General features: G+C 39.6%; 1 protein-coding gene across 1 annotated transcript in view; it reads left to right on the forward strand.

Moving 5' to 3' along the window:
• Nucleotides 1-8,800, forward strand: part of GIPC3 (GIPC PDZ domain containing family member 3) — an 89,823-nt gene extending 81,023 nt beyond the window's left edge. The window contains exon 6 of the mRNA XM_053700726.1: nucleotides 8,658-8,800. Coding sequence (XP_053556701.1) covers nucleotides 8,658-8,800 — 143 coding nt within the window. The remainder of the gene's footprint in view (nucleotides 1-8,657) is intronic.
• The last annotated feature ends 8,487 nt before the right edge of the window (nucleotides 8,801-17,287 follow it).

Here is a 17,287-nt window from a genome sequence, read left to right on the forward strand (position 1 = left end):
GGGTGTTAGTGTACTTTAGAGCACAGTAGTTAAGAGCTCTATAAACCGGCGTTAGCCCATAAAGCTCTTAACTCCTGACTTTTTTCTGCGGCTGGAGTCTTGTCGTTAGAGTTCTAACGCTCACTTCAGCCAAGACTCTAAATATCGGCGTTAGGAAGATCCCATTGAAAAGATAGGATACGCAATTGGCGTAAGGGGATCTGCGGTATGGAAAAGTAGCGGCTGGAAAGTGAGCGTTAGACCCTTTCCTGACTGACTCTAAATACCAGCGGGCGGTAAAAACCAGCGTTAGGACCCCTTAACGCTGGTTTTGACGGCTAACGCAGAACTCTAAATCTAGGCGATAAAGTTTATTTTAAAAAAATAGCAACTGTGAAAACAATCAGCAGCATTTTAAAACATACACACCTAGATTACGAGTTTTGTGTTAGAAGCTGTGCGGTGCTAACGAACAGTTTATGCTCACCGCTCACTTGCAGACAGCACTGGTATTACGGGTTTTTACAAACCCGGTGTTAACCGCAAAAAAGTGAGTGAAGAGCAAAATTTTGCTCCACATCTCACCTCAATACCAGCGCTGCTTACATTAGCGGGGAGCTGGTAAAACATGCTCGTGCACGATTTTCCCATAGGAATCAATGGGGGAGAGCTGGCTGAAAAAAACCTAACACCTGCAAAAAAGCAGCGTAAAGCTCATAACGCAGCCCCATTGATTCCTATGGGGAAATAAAAGTTATGTCTACACCTAACACCCTAACATGAACCCATAGTCTAAACACCCCTAATCTTACACTTACTAACCCCTAATCTGCCGCCCCCGACATCGCCGACACCTGCATTATATTATTAACCCCTAATCTGCCGCTCCGGACACCGCCGCCACCTACATTATAGTTATGAACCCCTAATCTGCTGCCCCCAACATCGCCAAACCCTACATTATATTTATTAACCCCTAATCTGCCACCCCCAATGTCGCCACAACCTAACTACATTTATTAACCCCTAATCTGCCGCCCACAACGTCGCCACCACTATAATAAAGTTATTAACCCCTAAACCTAAGTCTAACCCTAACCCCCCTAACTTAAATATAATTACAATAAATCTAAATAAAATTACTACAATTACCTAAATTATTCCTATTTAAAACTAAATACTTACCTATAAAATAAAATAAACCCTAAGATAGCTACAATATAACTAATAGTTAGATTGTATCTAGCTTAGGGTTTATTTTTATTTTACAGGCAACTTTGTATTTATTTTAACTATGTAGAATAATTACTAAATAGTTATTAACTATTTAATAACTACCTAGTTAAAATAAAGACAAAAGTACCTGTAAAATAAAACCTAACCTAAGTTACACTAACACCTAACACTACACTATAATTAAATAAATTAACTAAATTAAATACAATTAATTACAATTAAATAAAATTATCTAAAGTAAGAAAACAAACAAACATTAAATTACAGAAAATAATAAAATAATTGCAAGATTTTTAAACTAATTACACCTACTCTAATCCCCCTAACAAAATAAAAAAGCCCCCAAAATAAAAAAAAGCCCTACCCTACACTAAATTACAAATAGCCCTTAAAAGGGCCTTTTGTGGGGCATTGCCCCAAAGTAATCAGCTCTTTTACCTGTAAAAAAAAAGTACAAATACCCCCCCCAACATAGAATTCTATCAGCTAATCGGAATTGAAGGGACGCCATCTTGGATGACGTCACTTAAAGGTACTGTCATTTAGTAAGAAGACTTCGGATGAAGAGGATGCTCCACGTCGGATGTCTTGAAGATGGACCCGCTCCACGCCGGATGGATGAAGATAGAAGATGCCGTCTGGATGAAGACTTCTGCCCGTTTGGAGGACCACTTCTGCCCGGTTGGGTGAAGACGTCTCACAGTAGGGTGATCTTCAAGGGGTTAGTGTTAGGTTTTTTTAAGGGGGGATTGGGTGGGTTTTAGAGTAGGTTTGGTTGTGTGGGTGGTGGGTTTTAATGTTGGGGGGGGTATTTGTACTTTTTTTACAGGTAAAAGAGCTGATTACTTTGGGCAATGCCCCGCAAACGGCACTTTTAAGGGCTATTTGTAATTTAGTGTAGGGTAGGGCTTTTTTTATTTTGGGGGGCTTTCTTATTTTGTTAGAGGGATTAGAATAGGTGTAATTAGTTTAAAAATCTTGTAATTATTCTATTATTTTCTGTAATTTAGTGGGGGTTTTTTTTGTACTTTAGTTAATTTTATTTAATTGTAATTAATTGTATGTAATTTAGTTAATTTATTTAATTATAGTGTAGTGTTAGATATTAGTGTAACTTAGGTTAGGTTTTATTTTACAGGTACTTTTGTCTTTATTTTAACTAGGTAGTTATTAAATAGTTAATAACTATTTAATAACTATTCTACCTAGTTAAAATAAATACAAAGTTGCCTGTAAAAGAAAAATAAACCCTAAGATAGCTACAATGTAACTATTAGTTATATTGTAGCTAGTTTAGGGTTTATTTTCTAACGGCTAGCTTTAGAGTTTTGTCGGTAACGACCCGCGTAGCTAACGCCGGCTTTTTTCGGGCCGCACCATAAAAATAACTCTGGTATTGAGAGTCCACAGAATGGCTGCGTTAGGCTCCAAAAAAGGAGAGTAGAGCATTTTTAACGCAACTGCAACTCTCGATACCAGAGTTGCTTACGGACACGGCCAGCCTCAAAAACGTGCTCGTTCACGATTCCCCCATAGAAAACAATGGGGCTGTTTGAGCTGAAAAAAAACCTAACACCTGCAAAAAAGCCGCGTTCAGCTCCTAACGCAGCCCCATTGTTTGCTATGGGGAAACACTTCCTACGTCTGCACCTAACACCCTAACATGTACCCCGAGTCTAAACACCCCTAACCTTACACTTATTAACCCCTAATCTGCCGCCCCCGCTATCGCTGACCCCTGCATATTATTATTAACCCCTAATCTGCCGCTCCGTAAACCGCCGCTACTTACATTATCCTTATGTACCCCTAATCTGCTGCCCCTAACACCGCCGACCCCTATATTATATTTATTAACCCCTAATCTGCCCCCCACAACGTCGCCTCCACCTACCTACACTTATTAACCCCTAATCTGCCGAGCGGACCGCACCGCTATTATTATAAAGTTATTAACCCCTAATCCGCCTCACTAACCCTATAATAAATAGTATTAACCCCTAATCTGCCCTCCCTAACATCGCCGACACCTAACTTCAATTATTAACCCCTAATCTGCCGACCGGAGCTCACCGCTATTCTAATAAATGTATTAACCCCTAAAGCTAAGTCTAACCCTAACACTAACACCCCCCTAAATTAAATATAATTTAAATCTAACGAAATTAATTAACTCTTATTAAATAAATTATTCCTATTTAAAGCTAAATACTTACCTGTAAAATAAATCCTAATATAGCTACAATATAAATTATAATTACATTGTAGCTATTTTAGGATTAATATTTATTTTACAGGCAACTTTGTAATTATTTTAACCAGGTACAATAGCTATTAAATAATTAAGAACTATTTAATAGTTACCTAGTTAAAATAATTACAAAATTACCTGTAAAATAAATCCTAACCTAAGTTACCATTAAACCTAACACTATACTATCATTAAATTAATTAAATAAAATACCTACAATTACCTACAATTAAACCTAACACTACACTATCAATACATTAATTAAATACAATATCTACAAATAACTACAATGAAATAAACTAAAGTACAAAAAAATAAAAAAGAACTAAGTTACAAAAAATAAAAAAATATTTACAAACATAAGAAAAATATTACAACAATTTTAAACTAATTACACCAACTCTAAGCCCCCTAATAAAATAACAAAGACCCCCAAAATAAAAAATGCCCTACCCTATTCTAAATTACTAAAGTTAAAAGCTCTTTTACCTTACCAGCCCTGAACAGGGCCCTTTGCGGGGCATGCCCCAAGAAGTTCAGCTCTTTTGCCTGTAAAAAAAAACATACAATACCCCCCCCAACATTACAACCCACCACCCACATACCCCTAATCTAACCCAAACCCCCCTTAAATAAACCTAACACTAAGCCCCTGAAGATCATCCTACCTTGTCTTCACCTCACCAGGTATCACCGATCCGTCCTGGCTCCAAAATCTTCATCCAACCCAAGCGGGGGCTGGCGATCCATCATCCGGTAGCTGAAGAGGTCCAGAAGAGGCTCCAAAGTCTTCATCCTATCCGGGAAGAAGAGGCGATCCGGACCGGCAACCATCTTGATCCAAGCGGCATCTTCTATCTTCATCCGATGACAACCGGCTCCATCTTGAAGACCTCCAGCGCGGATCCGTCCTCTTCTTCCGACGACTTCCTGACGAATGACAGTTCCTTTAAGGGACGTCATCCAAGATGGCGTCCCTCGAATTCCGATGGATTCCGATGGAATCAGCCAATCAGAATCAAGATCAATCCGATTGGCTGATCCAATCAGCCAATCAGATTGAGCTTGCATTCTATTGGCTGATCGGAACTGTCATTCGTCGGGAAGTCGTCGGAAGAAGAGGACGGATCCACGCTGGAGGTCTTCAAGATGGAGCCGGTCGTCATCGGATGAAGATAGAAGATGCCGCTTGGATCAAGATGGTTGCCGGTCCGGATCGCCTCTTCTTCCCGGATAGGATGAAGACTTTGGAGCCTCTTCTGGACCTCTTCAGCCACCGGATGATGGATCGCCAGCCCCCGCTTGGGTTGGATGAAGATTTTGGAGCCAGGACGGATCGGTGATACCTGGTGAGGTGAAGACAAGGTAGGATGATCTTCAGGGGCTTAGTGTTAGGTTTATTTAAGGGGGGTTTGGGTTAGATTAGGGGTATGTGGGTGGTGGGTTGTAATGTTGGGGGGGGTATTGTATGTTTTTTTTTACAGGCAAAAGAGCTGAACTTCTTGGGGCATGCCCCGCAAAGGGCCCTGTTCAGGGCTGGTAAGGTAAAAGAGCTTTTAACTTTAGTAATTTAGAATAGGGTAGGGCATTTTTTATTTTGGGGGTCTTTGTTATTTTATTAGGGGGCTTAGAGTAGGTGTAATTAGTTTAAAATTGTTGTAATATTTTTCTTATGTTTGTAAATATTTTTTTATTTTTTGTAACTTAGTTCTTTTTTATTTTTTGTACTTTAGTTAGTTTATTTCATTGTAGTTATTTGTAGATATTGTATTTAATTAATGAATTGATAGTGTAGTGTTAGGTTTAATTGTAGGTAATTGTAGGTATTTTATTTAATTCATTTAATGATAGTATAGTGTTAGGTTTAATTGTAACTTAGGTTAGGATTTATTTTACAGGTAATTTTGTAATTATTTTAACTAGGTAACTATTAAATAGTTCTTAACTTAGCTATTGTACCTGGTTAAAATAATTACAAAGTTGCCTGTAAAATAAATATTAATCCTAAAATAGCTACAATGTAATTATAATTTATATTGTAGCTATATTAGGATTTATTTTACAGGTAAGTATTTAGCTTTAAATAGGAATAATTTATTTAATAAGAGTTAATTAATTTCGTTAGATTAAAATTATATTTAATTTAGGGGGGTGTTAGTGTTAGGGTTCGACTTAGCTTTAGGGGTTAATACATTTATTAGAATAGCGGTGAGCTCCGGTCGGCAGATTAGGGGTTAATAAGTGTAGGCAGGTGGAGGCGACGTTGTGGGGGGCAGATTAGGGGTTAATAAATATAATATAGGGGTCGGCGGTGTTAGGGGCAGCAGATTAGGGGTACATAGCTATAAAGTAGGTGGCGGCGCTTTGCGGTGAGCAGATTAGGGGTTAATTATTGTAGGTAGCTGGCAGCGACGTTGTGGGGGGCAGGTTAGGGGTTAATAAATATAATACAGGGGTCGGCGGTGTTAGGGGCAGCAGATTAGGGGTGCATAAGTATAACGTAGGTGGCGGTCGGCAGATTAGGGGTTAAAAAATTTAATTGAGTGGCGGCGATGTGGGGGGACCTCGGTTTAGGGGTACATAGGTAGTTTATGGGTGTTAGTGTACTTTAGAGTACAGTAGTTAAAAGCTTTATGAACCGGCGTTAGCACAAAAAGCTCTTAACTACTGACTTTTTTCTGCGGCTGGAGTTTTGTCGTTAGATTTCTAACGCTCACTTCAGCCACGACTCTAAATACCGGAGTTAGAAAGATCCCATTGAAAAGATAGGATACGTAATTTACGTAAGGGGATCTGCGGTATGGAAAAGTCGCGGCTGAAAAGTGAGCGTTAGACCCTTTTTTGAGTGACTCCAAATACCGGCGGTAGCCTAAAACCAGCGTTAGGAGCCTCTAACGCTGGTTTTCACGGCTACCGCCAAACTCTAAATCTAGGCCTAAGTAAGTATTTAGTTTTAAATAGGAATTATTTAGGTAATTGTAGTAATTTTATTTAGATTTATTGTAATTATATTTAAGTTAGGGGGGTTTAGGGTTAGACTTAGGTTTAGGGGTTAATACATTTAATATAGTGGCAGCAACGTTGGGGGCGGCAGATTAGGGGTTAATAATATTTAACTAGTGTTTGCAATGCGGGAGTGCGGTGGTTTAGGGGTTAATATATTTATTATAGTGGCTGCGATGTCTGGTTCGGCAGATTAGGGGTTAAAATATTTCTTTTAGTGTTTGCAATGTGGTGGGGCCTCGGTTTAGGGGTTAATAGGTAGTGTATGGGTGTTAGTGTACTTTTTAGCACTTTAGTTAAGAGTTTTATGCTACGGCGTTGTAGTGTAAGACTCTTAACTACTGACTTTAAAATGCGGTACCAGTCTTGACAGGAGAGGGTCTACCGCTCACTTTTTGTCAGACTCGTAATACCGGCACTATGCAAGTCCCATTGAAAAAAGAGGATACGCAATTGACGTAAGTGTATTTGCGGTATTTCCGAGTCTGGGCAAAAAAGTGAGCAGTACACCTGTACCTGCAAGGCTCGTAATACCAGCGGGCATTAAAAAGCAGCGTTAGAACCTCTTAACGCTGCTTTTTAAGGCTAACGCAAGACTTGTAATCTAGCCGACAGTTTGGAGTTTATTTTTATTTATTTTTTTATAATTTCCCTATAACTTTATGTTTGTAATTCCTAACTGTAAAAGTCTAATTCTATTGTTGATAGAACCTCATTTGTGTTGAAATCAAACTCTGTTATGATCATCCTTTTATTGTTATGCAATTTCACTTGAAAAATGTCAGCATTTTATATTTTTTTTAACAAGAAACAGTGACTAAGTTCCCATTTGATCTATTTTTGGATGTACAGATGTACAAATTATCTTTTTTTCCAGTAAGAAATACGCAATTCATAATTATTTGATGACGTAAAATAATGTTTGGTCAACCTTTAGCATGTGGGCAAAAGGGTAAAAGGTGTTTTATGTAAAAAAAAAAAATATTATTTTTTTGTTATTTGTTTAGCAAACTAATCACTAAATGCACGTTTAATACATACAGTATATATGATGCATTAATTCATGTCTCACTTCTGACTTCTTGCTATTGCTGATGGAGAAGCAGTCAATGTGGAAAAACACCAGTCTTGTAACAGGAAACCTTCTAACAATTGGTTTGCTGAAAATTATTTTATTGGGGAAAAAAAAAGAAAATTCACCTCTTTTATACATATTTATTATAATCTCCCAAAATACTTTCTTTGAAGCGTATGTATTTTAAAAAAATCAATCTATTGCTATTCCTATAAAACTTTTTTTGTCATGTTTAACAATTTAGGCGGGAAAAACTCCCAAGGTTTAGCATTATCTATTTTATTTTTTTTACTAGGTACTATGTGCTTTTGTTTATTGTTTTTTAATCAATAAAGGGACAATGTATTTATTCATGTTTCACCTCTGACTCTTGCTACGTAATTGCTGATGAAGAGATGCAGTTTATGTGGAAAAACGATCATATGATCATTTAAAGGGATATGAAACCCCCCTAAAATGTACTTCTGTGATTCAGACAGAGCAGACCATTTTAAAAACACTTTCCAATTTACTTCTATTATCAAATTTGCTAAGTTCCCATGATATTCTATGTTTAAGAGATACCTAGGTAGGTCTGGAGCACTACATGACAGGAAATAGTGCTGTCATCTAGTGCTCTTCCAAATTAATAACATTCTTTCAAAACTGTTGCCATATAGTGTTCCAGAAATGGGCCAGCTCCTAAGCTTATGTCCCTGCTTTTCAATCAAGATACCAAGAGAACGAAGAAAAATTGATAATAGAAGTTAAGTAGAAAGTTGTTTTTTTTTTCAATCTCATGCTCTATCTGAATCATGAAAGAAAATTATTGGGTTTCATATCCCTTTACTTCTCAAGTTTTCATTACATAACACCATAAGTTATTCACCTCTTTTATACAAATTTATTTTAATTTCCAAAAATACGTCTATGTATTTTAACAAAAGCAATCTGCCTTCCTCTGTATCCTCTTCAACAATGAATACTGTAAGAACAAAGCAAATTTGAAAAGAGAAGTAAATTGGAAACTTTTAAAATAGTGTGGGCTTCATGTCAATTAAAATGCTTTGTACAAAGATACTACATAAAGAAGCAAACACTAACACTGTTAACGTTTATTTTATGTGATTTCAGCATCAACCCTTGTTGAAACTGCAAAGGACAAACAGAGCCCTAAGGAGTTTGGCCGAGGCCTGGATGAAGTATTAGGTGAATTTGCCTTCCCAACTGAGTTTATATTAGAGGTGTGGGAAGCCATTCATCAGACTGAAAACTAAGTTCCAAATACCAGCAAGGAATGCGAGTTCTTTATTCTATTGCGCAACTCAATTTGACATCTTCGGACTATGCATCCTTCTGGTACACAACAGCATCCTGCGGAGAGTTTCTTCATGGCAATTATCTGTCATCTTAATTTATGTAGATTCAATTTAAAAAATGTGTATGTAAACAGTACGTTTATCTCATCAATTTATTGTGATAAAAAAGAAAGAACAGGAATTAAACATTCAACATTTAATAAAAATGCATGAAAAAAAAAATGTTAAAATGAAACCCAAAAATTTTATTTCATGATTCAGACAGAGCAATTTTAAACAACTTTCCTGTTTACTTATATTATCAATTTCGCTTCATTCTCTTGTTATCCTTTATGGAAGGAGCAGCAATACAAGAGTCATATAGGTGCTGCTAGCTCCCAGCTCCTGAGCCTATATATATCCTTTTTAACAATGGATATATTACCAAGAGAACAAAGCAAATTAGATAATAGAAGTCAATTGGAAGGTTGTTGAAAATTTCATGCAAATTTGAATCATGAACAAAAAATAATTGGGTTCAGTATCCTTTTAAGGTTTAGGTTCATATTAAAAAAAAATCAGGAAATGCACGTTTGCGCTCAACTGACCCCTAAGGACAGATTGACTGATAATGACAACTCTTACATTACAGATGAGAGGCAAAGGGGCATATTTATCAAGCTCTGTGTTTCCGGTGAGCCTTCTAAAGACCGCTGCTCGAATATGATTGGGTTGATTGACACCCCTGCTAGCGGCCGATTGGCCGTGAATCTGCAGGGGGCGGAATTGCACCAGCAGTTCACAAGAACTGCTGGTGCAATGATAAATGCTGACAGAGTATGCTGTCAGCATTTATCGATGTGCTATATCGAATCATGTCCGCTCGCACCATAATAAATAGGCCCCAAAGCCTCTTCTAATATAACATAAAAAGTATTTTTATTTATTACAATATTTTTTTTTATAATAATATATTTAAAATTACCATCGTTGAGGTACAACAAAGAAAATAGTTACTATAATATCCTTTTAACCCCTTGATTGTGTAGGAGGGTAGGGGGTCACCCTACATTTTCCTTACATAGGGCAGAGGATTTTCCGAGTCAGGACATCGTTTTTCATGTCAACCTAAGGCATATGTGTAAGATTCCATAATATAAAAAGTTTGAACTTTGAAGATGTGTATTGATTAAACATGAATGACTGCTGACCAAAATCTTTTCAAGATAAAAGGCCAATAGACTAGCCAGGAAAAGCATTGAATAAATGTATCCCTATGCAAATACACAAATTGCGCACAGCTGTATGGTTGTGACGTACATTATATGTGAAGGGATGTTTATAGAAAATCTGCATCCAATTTAACAGACTTGTGCTATTTATATATTATTCACAATATGTAAATATTATATTTATAAAATAAAAATGTAGAACATTTATATATTACTGGAATTTCCAGCATTACTATTTTGTTTTCAAGTGGCATTTACATTTCATCTTTAACTGTAATTGGTATAGATATTTTCATAGAATATATTTGTCAGTTGTTTTATACTATATGGCCTTTAGGCTAAAATACCCTAATCCAATAACTAACAGTGATGTCATTTGACGATGTCATTGCTGGCTGCTTGACTAAATTAGCTAACCACAAAATGGCAGACAGGAATACTGGATAACTGACATTTCCTGAGTTACATTCCTCAAAAACCAAAGTATAAAATGTTTCTATTTTTGTGACAGAATATTTTTTTTCTCTTTCCTTTTAAACATTTGTGATAGTAATTCATTATGGTTACATATAAGACAGAATAAAGTGTGTGCTTTGCTATATAGATATATAAAAAAAAATGGAAAACAACTTTTGTGTTGTTGTAATATTTTATGTTCAATAAATAGTTGAATATATAACATGTTTAAGTTTTCTTTCTTTTTTGTCTTGTTTTTTGTACCCTTTTCATGTAATTTAGCTCTGAAAATTGAGGATTGTCTAATTCTCAGAAATGTAAATGCTCCCTGATGAATTATCAAGGCTAACCCTGCTACATACCATTTTCTTAATTGGCTTTATACAAAGGGGAAAGTTCACCATCACTTTAAACAGAACCAGAATGTTAGTGATATTTTAGATGGAGTTTAACTTATCAGTTGTAATGAAGATGCACTATAACTTATTTTTTAATGTGGTGCTGAATTCTAATACTCTGAGCTCTGGCCGCCCACTTCAAAAGTAATTTTTTCTTGTGAGCTAACAGTTTAAACTTTTCTCCAATCAGGGCTCTTGCTACAACAAAAGAGTTGTATGGCTAGAGCGCTGATTAGAGAACCGTTCAAACCATTAGCTCACTTGAAGTGGGTGTCCGGAGCGGGGGGTATTTGAATATCAGCGCTACATTAAAAAGTAAGCTATAGTGCATCTTCATTACAACTGATGAATTAAACTCCATGTAAAATATCATTAACATTCCGGATCTGTTCATACAAAGGGGAAAGTTTACAATCACTGATAAGAACTGCAAAACAATGTACTTGTAAGTCATTTTTAACATGCATTCTTCACACACTGTTTTAACTTTATTGTCCCTTCTGTAATCTGTATATAACTTACATTGGTTTATGGCACTTTAAAATTGTGACTATAGCTAATCTTGTTGTCTGCAGACTAAAGACCTGATTGGCTCCTCCAAATAAGGTAAATGGTGGGTGGAGTTTGTCTATTAAAAAATAATTGCAGAGGGGGGCGGAGCCAACCACCATCTTGGCCGGTCGCATCTAGTTAGAGCTCTGAGTTTCAGTTAGCTAGAAAACATAATTTATTAAGCAAATTCCCTTAATATCAAGCTACTTTTCCCAACTTGTGATCCCATATCCACTGCTGGGTTATAGAAACACTGTTTGAAGAACCTTGCTTGTTGCCGGAGGGAGACACAGAGTTACCAGCACCGCTTCTGCGGTCGGACGATTCACCCTACCCTTGGTCACTTATTCTAAGCCCTGTGCCTGTATCTCCAACGGCACAACAACTAAAAACTCACTGTGTAGCACAACCGCGATTGCAGGGGCTTCAGGCCCAGCGGCACCGGAGGCTTGAAGGACCCTCCACATCTGACAAAGGAGGAGCTGCGTCGCAGTGAGACCCCCGCACCACTATATACCCCACGGCAGCTGAACCGGACTGGTGCGATAAATACGGGGAGCCTAATACCTGCTCCGGAGCCTGCTTTCCCTCATCACTTCAGGTAGCCGCCTGTGACACGGCACAACTACGGCTCCACATCCGAGCAGCTCCCACGTGGAATCCTGCTGATCGTCTCCCCGTAAGTACTTGCAGCCTGGTCTGCAGGGGATAAAATTGCCTACCCAAAATTAACTCTACCCGCAAACACCCTAGCTTAGGGGAATTCTGTGAAAGACTGGGGTTTACTTAACCGGCACCAAATCACTGGCCGGGTGCCAGCTAATAACGCTATTCTTTCCCCACATAGCGGCGCGAAAACGCCATCTTTAACTTCTTCCCAAATCAGTACAGCAACCTGTCAGCACGGCCTCCCTCAAAGTACCGCATAGTGTGCCAGCAGAAACCTCAGCACAGGCACCATAAAGGGCTATACTTAAGTGGGGGCTATTACCTACTAAGACAGGCATAACTGTAATTAGCTTGCCAGTCGCCTACTCACTTGTAGCTTGCCACGTGGAACTTCTCTACACAGGGGCCTGTAAACTTACTGTGCAGCAGTTATTCTCTGCTTCTTCATTATCAATAGCTACCTTGAAGAAGACAGTGACTTTATTGGACAATAAGCAGTTTACCCCCAGCAACTTGTGGGCCCCTAGATCTGCACTGTAACTACTCCCTCAAGCCCTAGGTGGATTCACTCTGCATACCCAATAAACATAACAAGGTTCTCTTACAAAGTAGGACTGTGCTGCACCATCCACAGCAGTTTAAAAGCTGCAATACATCTTGCCCTTGTGTCATAGTTGGAGTGCACTCTCCTGTCCCCTTTCCTGCTGCATTCTGATGCAGTAGGTCATACCCCTCACCCCTTTTCCGGCCTGGCCCAGAGGTGGCAATTTCCCTAGGGAGAGTGCCCTAAATCTACCTCACATACAACCAGGCTATCCCACGCCAGTGACATTCTCATTTTCCCTTGAACTTACACTCGCTTAACATGGCATAAGCACTTCTAGGCCACTTAAGCCTGTCTACCACATAGTGACCCTTCCTTATCACTGAGTGGGTCCGCCTTACCATACCTGACCTCTAGCCTCTCAAAGACCCCTCCAGTTACGGATCCAGCCTATTTTCCTCCCAACATGTCACAATCAGCCAGGGGGAAAAAAAACAAACAACCTTTCTTACCCAAAAAAACTGTGATGGATCACTTTGGGCCACCGGGAGGGCTATCACAGAGTGATATAGAACCCCCAGACTCCCCTGGGTCTGACACCTCGGATCTCACATTGGCGGCCATTCAGAACATTCAACAAGCCTCATCCGAGGCAGTCACTCCCTCATTCATTATGGATTCCCTCAAATCCCTCCTGGACAAGCATCATGCTTCATTCACTACCCAATTGGCGGCCTCTACCGCTGAGCTTAAAAAAGAGATCTCTTCAACAAATGAAAGAATTGACACTTTGGAAAGAAAGCAGGAGGATGCCGCTGTGGAGCATTCTAACCTACAATCTTACACACAACGACTCGCAGACTACCTTGATGTTGTCGACGATAAGATAGCGGACCTGGAAGATAGATCTCGGAGGAACAACCTCAGGATCCGAGGTATCCCCGAGTCTGTCTCTGCTGGAGAACTGCAACCATATCTAAAGGAACTGTTTCTTGTACTAGCGCCTCCCGCCACGGAGGCTGAGGCCCTGATGGATCGTGCACACCGTTCTCTTAAGCCCAAAGGTCTCTCAGATGACCTACCTAGAGACACAATAGTCCGGCTGCACTACTTCACTTACAAAGAGAGAATCCAAAGGGCTCATTTCCAGAAACCTTCCCTCCCAGATAAATTTAAAAAGCTACAAATTTTTCCAGACCTTTCTGCAAGGACATTACAAAAGAGAAAAACCTTCACAGAAGTTACATCCATTTTAAGGAAAAATGAGGTCAGGTATAGGTGGGGCTACCCCATAAAGCTACTCATCTTCCGGAACAATCAGATGTTTACCATACAGACCCCTAGCAGAGGGTACGAACTACTCAAGCTGTGGAATCTATACCCTTCTCAAAAGGAAAAACCACAAACCAGCCAAACCCAACTGAGAGTCACAGCAGCAGAATGGGCGGGTCCCACCGCCCCTGAGGATCAACGGAGCAAATCAGATGTCTCCAGGGCTGGAGACTGGACTACCCCTTCAACAAGAAGGTTTGGCCCTCAAAAACATCGTGAAGGTCAGGAGTGGCCGATCCTCACGCAGAGACACAGATCTGGATCGCCAGTTCCTTAGGGAATGCATCTCAGACCCTAAGCTGTAGTTTGTTCTTTCTGAACAATGGTTCTGTGAAGTTACTTTCTTTGTTTTTCCTCTTTTAGTATATGTTGAAAACAGGTGATCTTGCACTACTTGGACTCTTGCTTCTGGCTTGAAGATCTCGATGAACTATGGACGATAAGTATTTTTTTCTTTTATTATGTTCATCTGCAATATACAGTACCCATATCATTGTGACCATTGTTTGCATATCTGTGCAGAGACCTTATTGTTTGTTAAATAGTTATCATTGCTATGTTTCTGAGATATTCAGGTTTCATCTCTACCACAATTCACAGTTAAGCATCCACAAACCTATTTCTCAACACTTACTGCCCCCATCCAGGATCACACTAATCTATAGGTATCATGTGCTCGGCGAGGGCCCGGCTGTAGCACACTCCCTGTACACATTAGCACCGAGGTTTAGGCAGACACATTAGAAAAATATCCCCTGCGCATACAACACCTGAATAACCCATATAGCACACCTGCTCACATAGAGTCCTGAACATTTAGTTGTCAACAGAACACTTCACCTCATTTATCAGAGCACTCTACCATGGTTCTAAAATTTCTGCTGCCCACTACAAACTCGCAGTAGCAAGACCGGTAGGCCACGCACCTAGAATAGAACATCAGCTGAGTCCACTGCCCACACCAGGACACCATAGTCTTGACTCCTCAATTTATTCTATGTGGTCTACACCAAGATGCATACCTGATTGAATGTTATAATACTGTAGTTACGAGTTGTTTGTTGTTCTGGTTGCTGTTTTATGTATTGAATCACTGTTTACTTGTAAGCACATTGAAAGTTTTCTATTGTCACTGTCACATTACTCCAATTGTCATACCACCTCTTCATTAGACAGGCTATAAGGCCGTTATTTTATTTTATCTTTCGCCTACTCATCACTCCCTAACAAGCCACTGATAAACTCTAGAGCGACCGTCACCCCCCGATTACGTGACCCGCTGTTAACAGTATTCCATTTAAAAGCTCTTAACAACCTCCCCCCCCCACAAACCCAAGCCCCCTTAATCCCTCCACTTAAATGTGCTTCCCCTATTAGGGAAGACGATTAACGCGGTTTCTCTTGACTATACCGCAATACCTATTCTCCAATTTATCTGTACAACCATAAATCTGACTGAATGTTACATCTTTTTGTACTCTTTTAGAAGTTTAAGAACAACCAACCTTCTTTGTCTTCTCGCTCTTGCACTTCTCTTTCATTCTTTCCCTTCTTAGCGCTACCTTCATTTTCCCCTGCCCTTTTCCTTTTTTTTTTTTTTTTTTTTTTTTTTCTTTTTCCTCTGCTTTTCCGCTCCCCACCTCTCCTCAGCATCACCTCAACATGTCCCTTATTTGTACCTCACTTAACACTAGAGGGCTAAATACCCCTAGCAAGAGAAGTAGATTAATTAGCTATTTAACTCGCACCAAAACTAAAATAGCCTTTCTCCAGGAGACCCATTGGGCAGATGGAACCCCTACACCCTTTAAATGTAAACAATATCCGGTAGTGGAGACAGCCTCATACCCGGGGAAATCGAGAGGTGTAGCTATTCTAATACATAAATCCGTTCTCTTCGAGAAAGTTGAATCCTTCAGAGACCCAAAGGGTAGATTCCTGATACTGACTTGCAGGTTAGACGACACTCCATACACTCTTGCCAATTACTATGGCCCAAACTCAGGTCAAATAAAGGCCTTTAGGAAGTTCTTAAGATTGCTGGCCTCTCATAAAACCCAAAATCTACTACTGGCAGGGGATTTCAATATGCTACTAGATACAACACTAGATAGGCGCTCTCCTAAACTTAAACCCTGCGACAAACAAGCCATTAGGACTGCAAAACATTTCAATAACCTCTTGGCCCAAAATAATTTGTTCGACATCTGGCGCTCCCACCATCCTTCCTCAAGGGACTACTCCTATTATTCCAAAGTACACAATACCTACACCAGGATCGATTACTTTTTCTGCGAACCAAGACTTTTGGACTCGGTCCAATCGGTGCTTATGCCTGAGTGTACATGGTCTGACCACTCCTCGGTTCAGCTCATTCTAAATAACCCAAATAATACACCCTTTAGATCTTCCTGGACGCTTCCCGAACACCTCCTTTCTAGTCCAGACCAGGTTGCATTGATTCAGAAAGAGATTTCTGAGTTTCTAAACATAAACGATAATGGTGCAGTTAACGACTTCTGTTTGTGGAGCACCCTCAAGGCCTTTCTTAGAGGAGTATTCATTAAACTGAATTCGGAGTATAAGAAACGACTGGGTAGTTCGCTCGCCCAACTCCAGGTCTCTCTGAGGTACCTAAACACCTTACATGTAGCATCATTGGACCCGCAAATTCTCACCAAAATTGAAACCATTAAGACAAAAATCGCAGCCCTAGAATTAAAAAGGCAACAGTCTCAGGTTCAGAAATCCAAGCAAACATTTTATGCCAAGGGAAACAAAGCAGATAGGCTACTGGCCAATAAACTCAAACAAAAGACGGCAGAAGCCCGCATCCCATATATCAAAACACCCCAGGGAAATGTCCGGCTTCCGGCAGACATAGGGAAAGCTTTTGCTTCTTATTACTCTACATTATATAACCTGGCGAGTTCCCCCACCCAATGTGTCCCGACTACACAGTCTATTCAGGACTTCCTAGACACCATATCTTTGCCGACCTTGACGGCAGATCAGAGAGATCTGCTTGACGCTCCATTTAGTATTAAAGAAGTCTTACATGCCATTAAAACCCTAAAATCCCACAAAGCTCCGGGTCCTGACGGTTTTGGAGTTCTGTTCTATAAAATATTTAGACTCCAGCTATCGCCACTTCTTAATAGAGTCTGCTCCCTGGCCAGACATTCCGGCTCCCTACCAACTGAGCTTTTAGAGGCGACCATAGTGACCATCCCGAAACCGGGTAAAGCCCCTAACGTATGCGAACACTTCCGCCCCATTTCGC

Source organism: Bombina bombina, chromosome 2 (genome assembly GCF_027579735.1).
Source record: "Bombina bombina isolate aBomBom1 chromosome 2, aBomBom1.pri, whole genome shotgun sequence".
Taxonomy (NCBI): domain Eukaryota; kingdom Metazoa; phylum Chordata; class Amphibia; order Anura; family Bombinatoridae; genus Bombina; species Bombina bombina.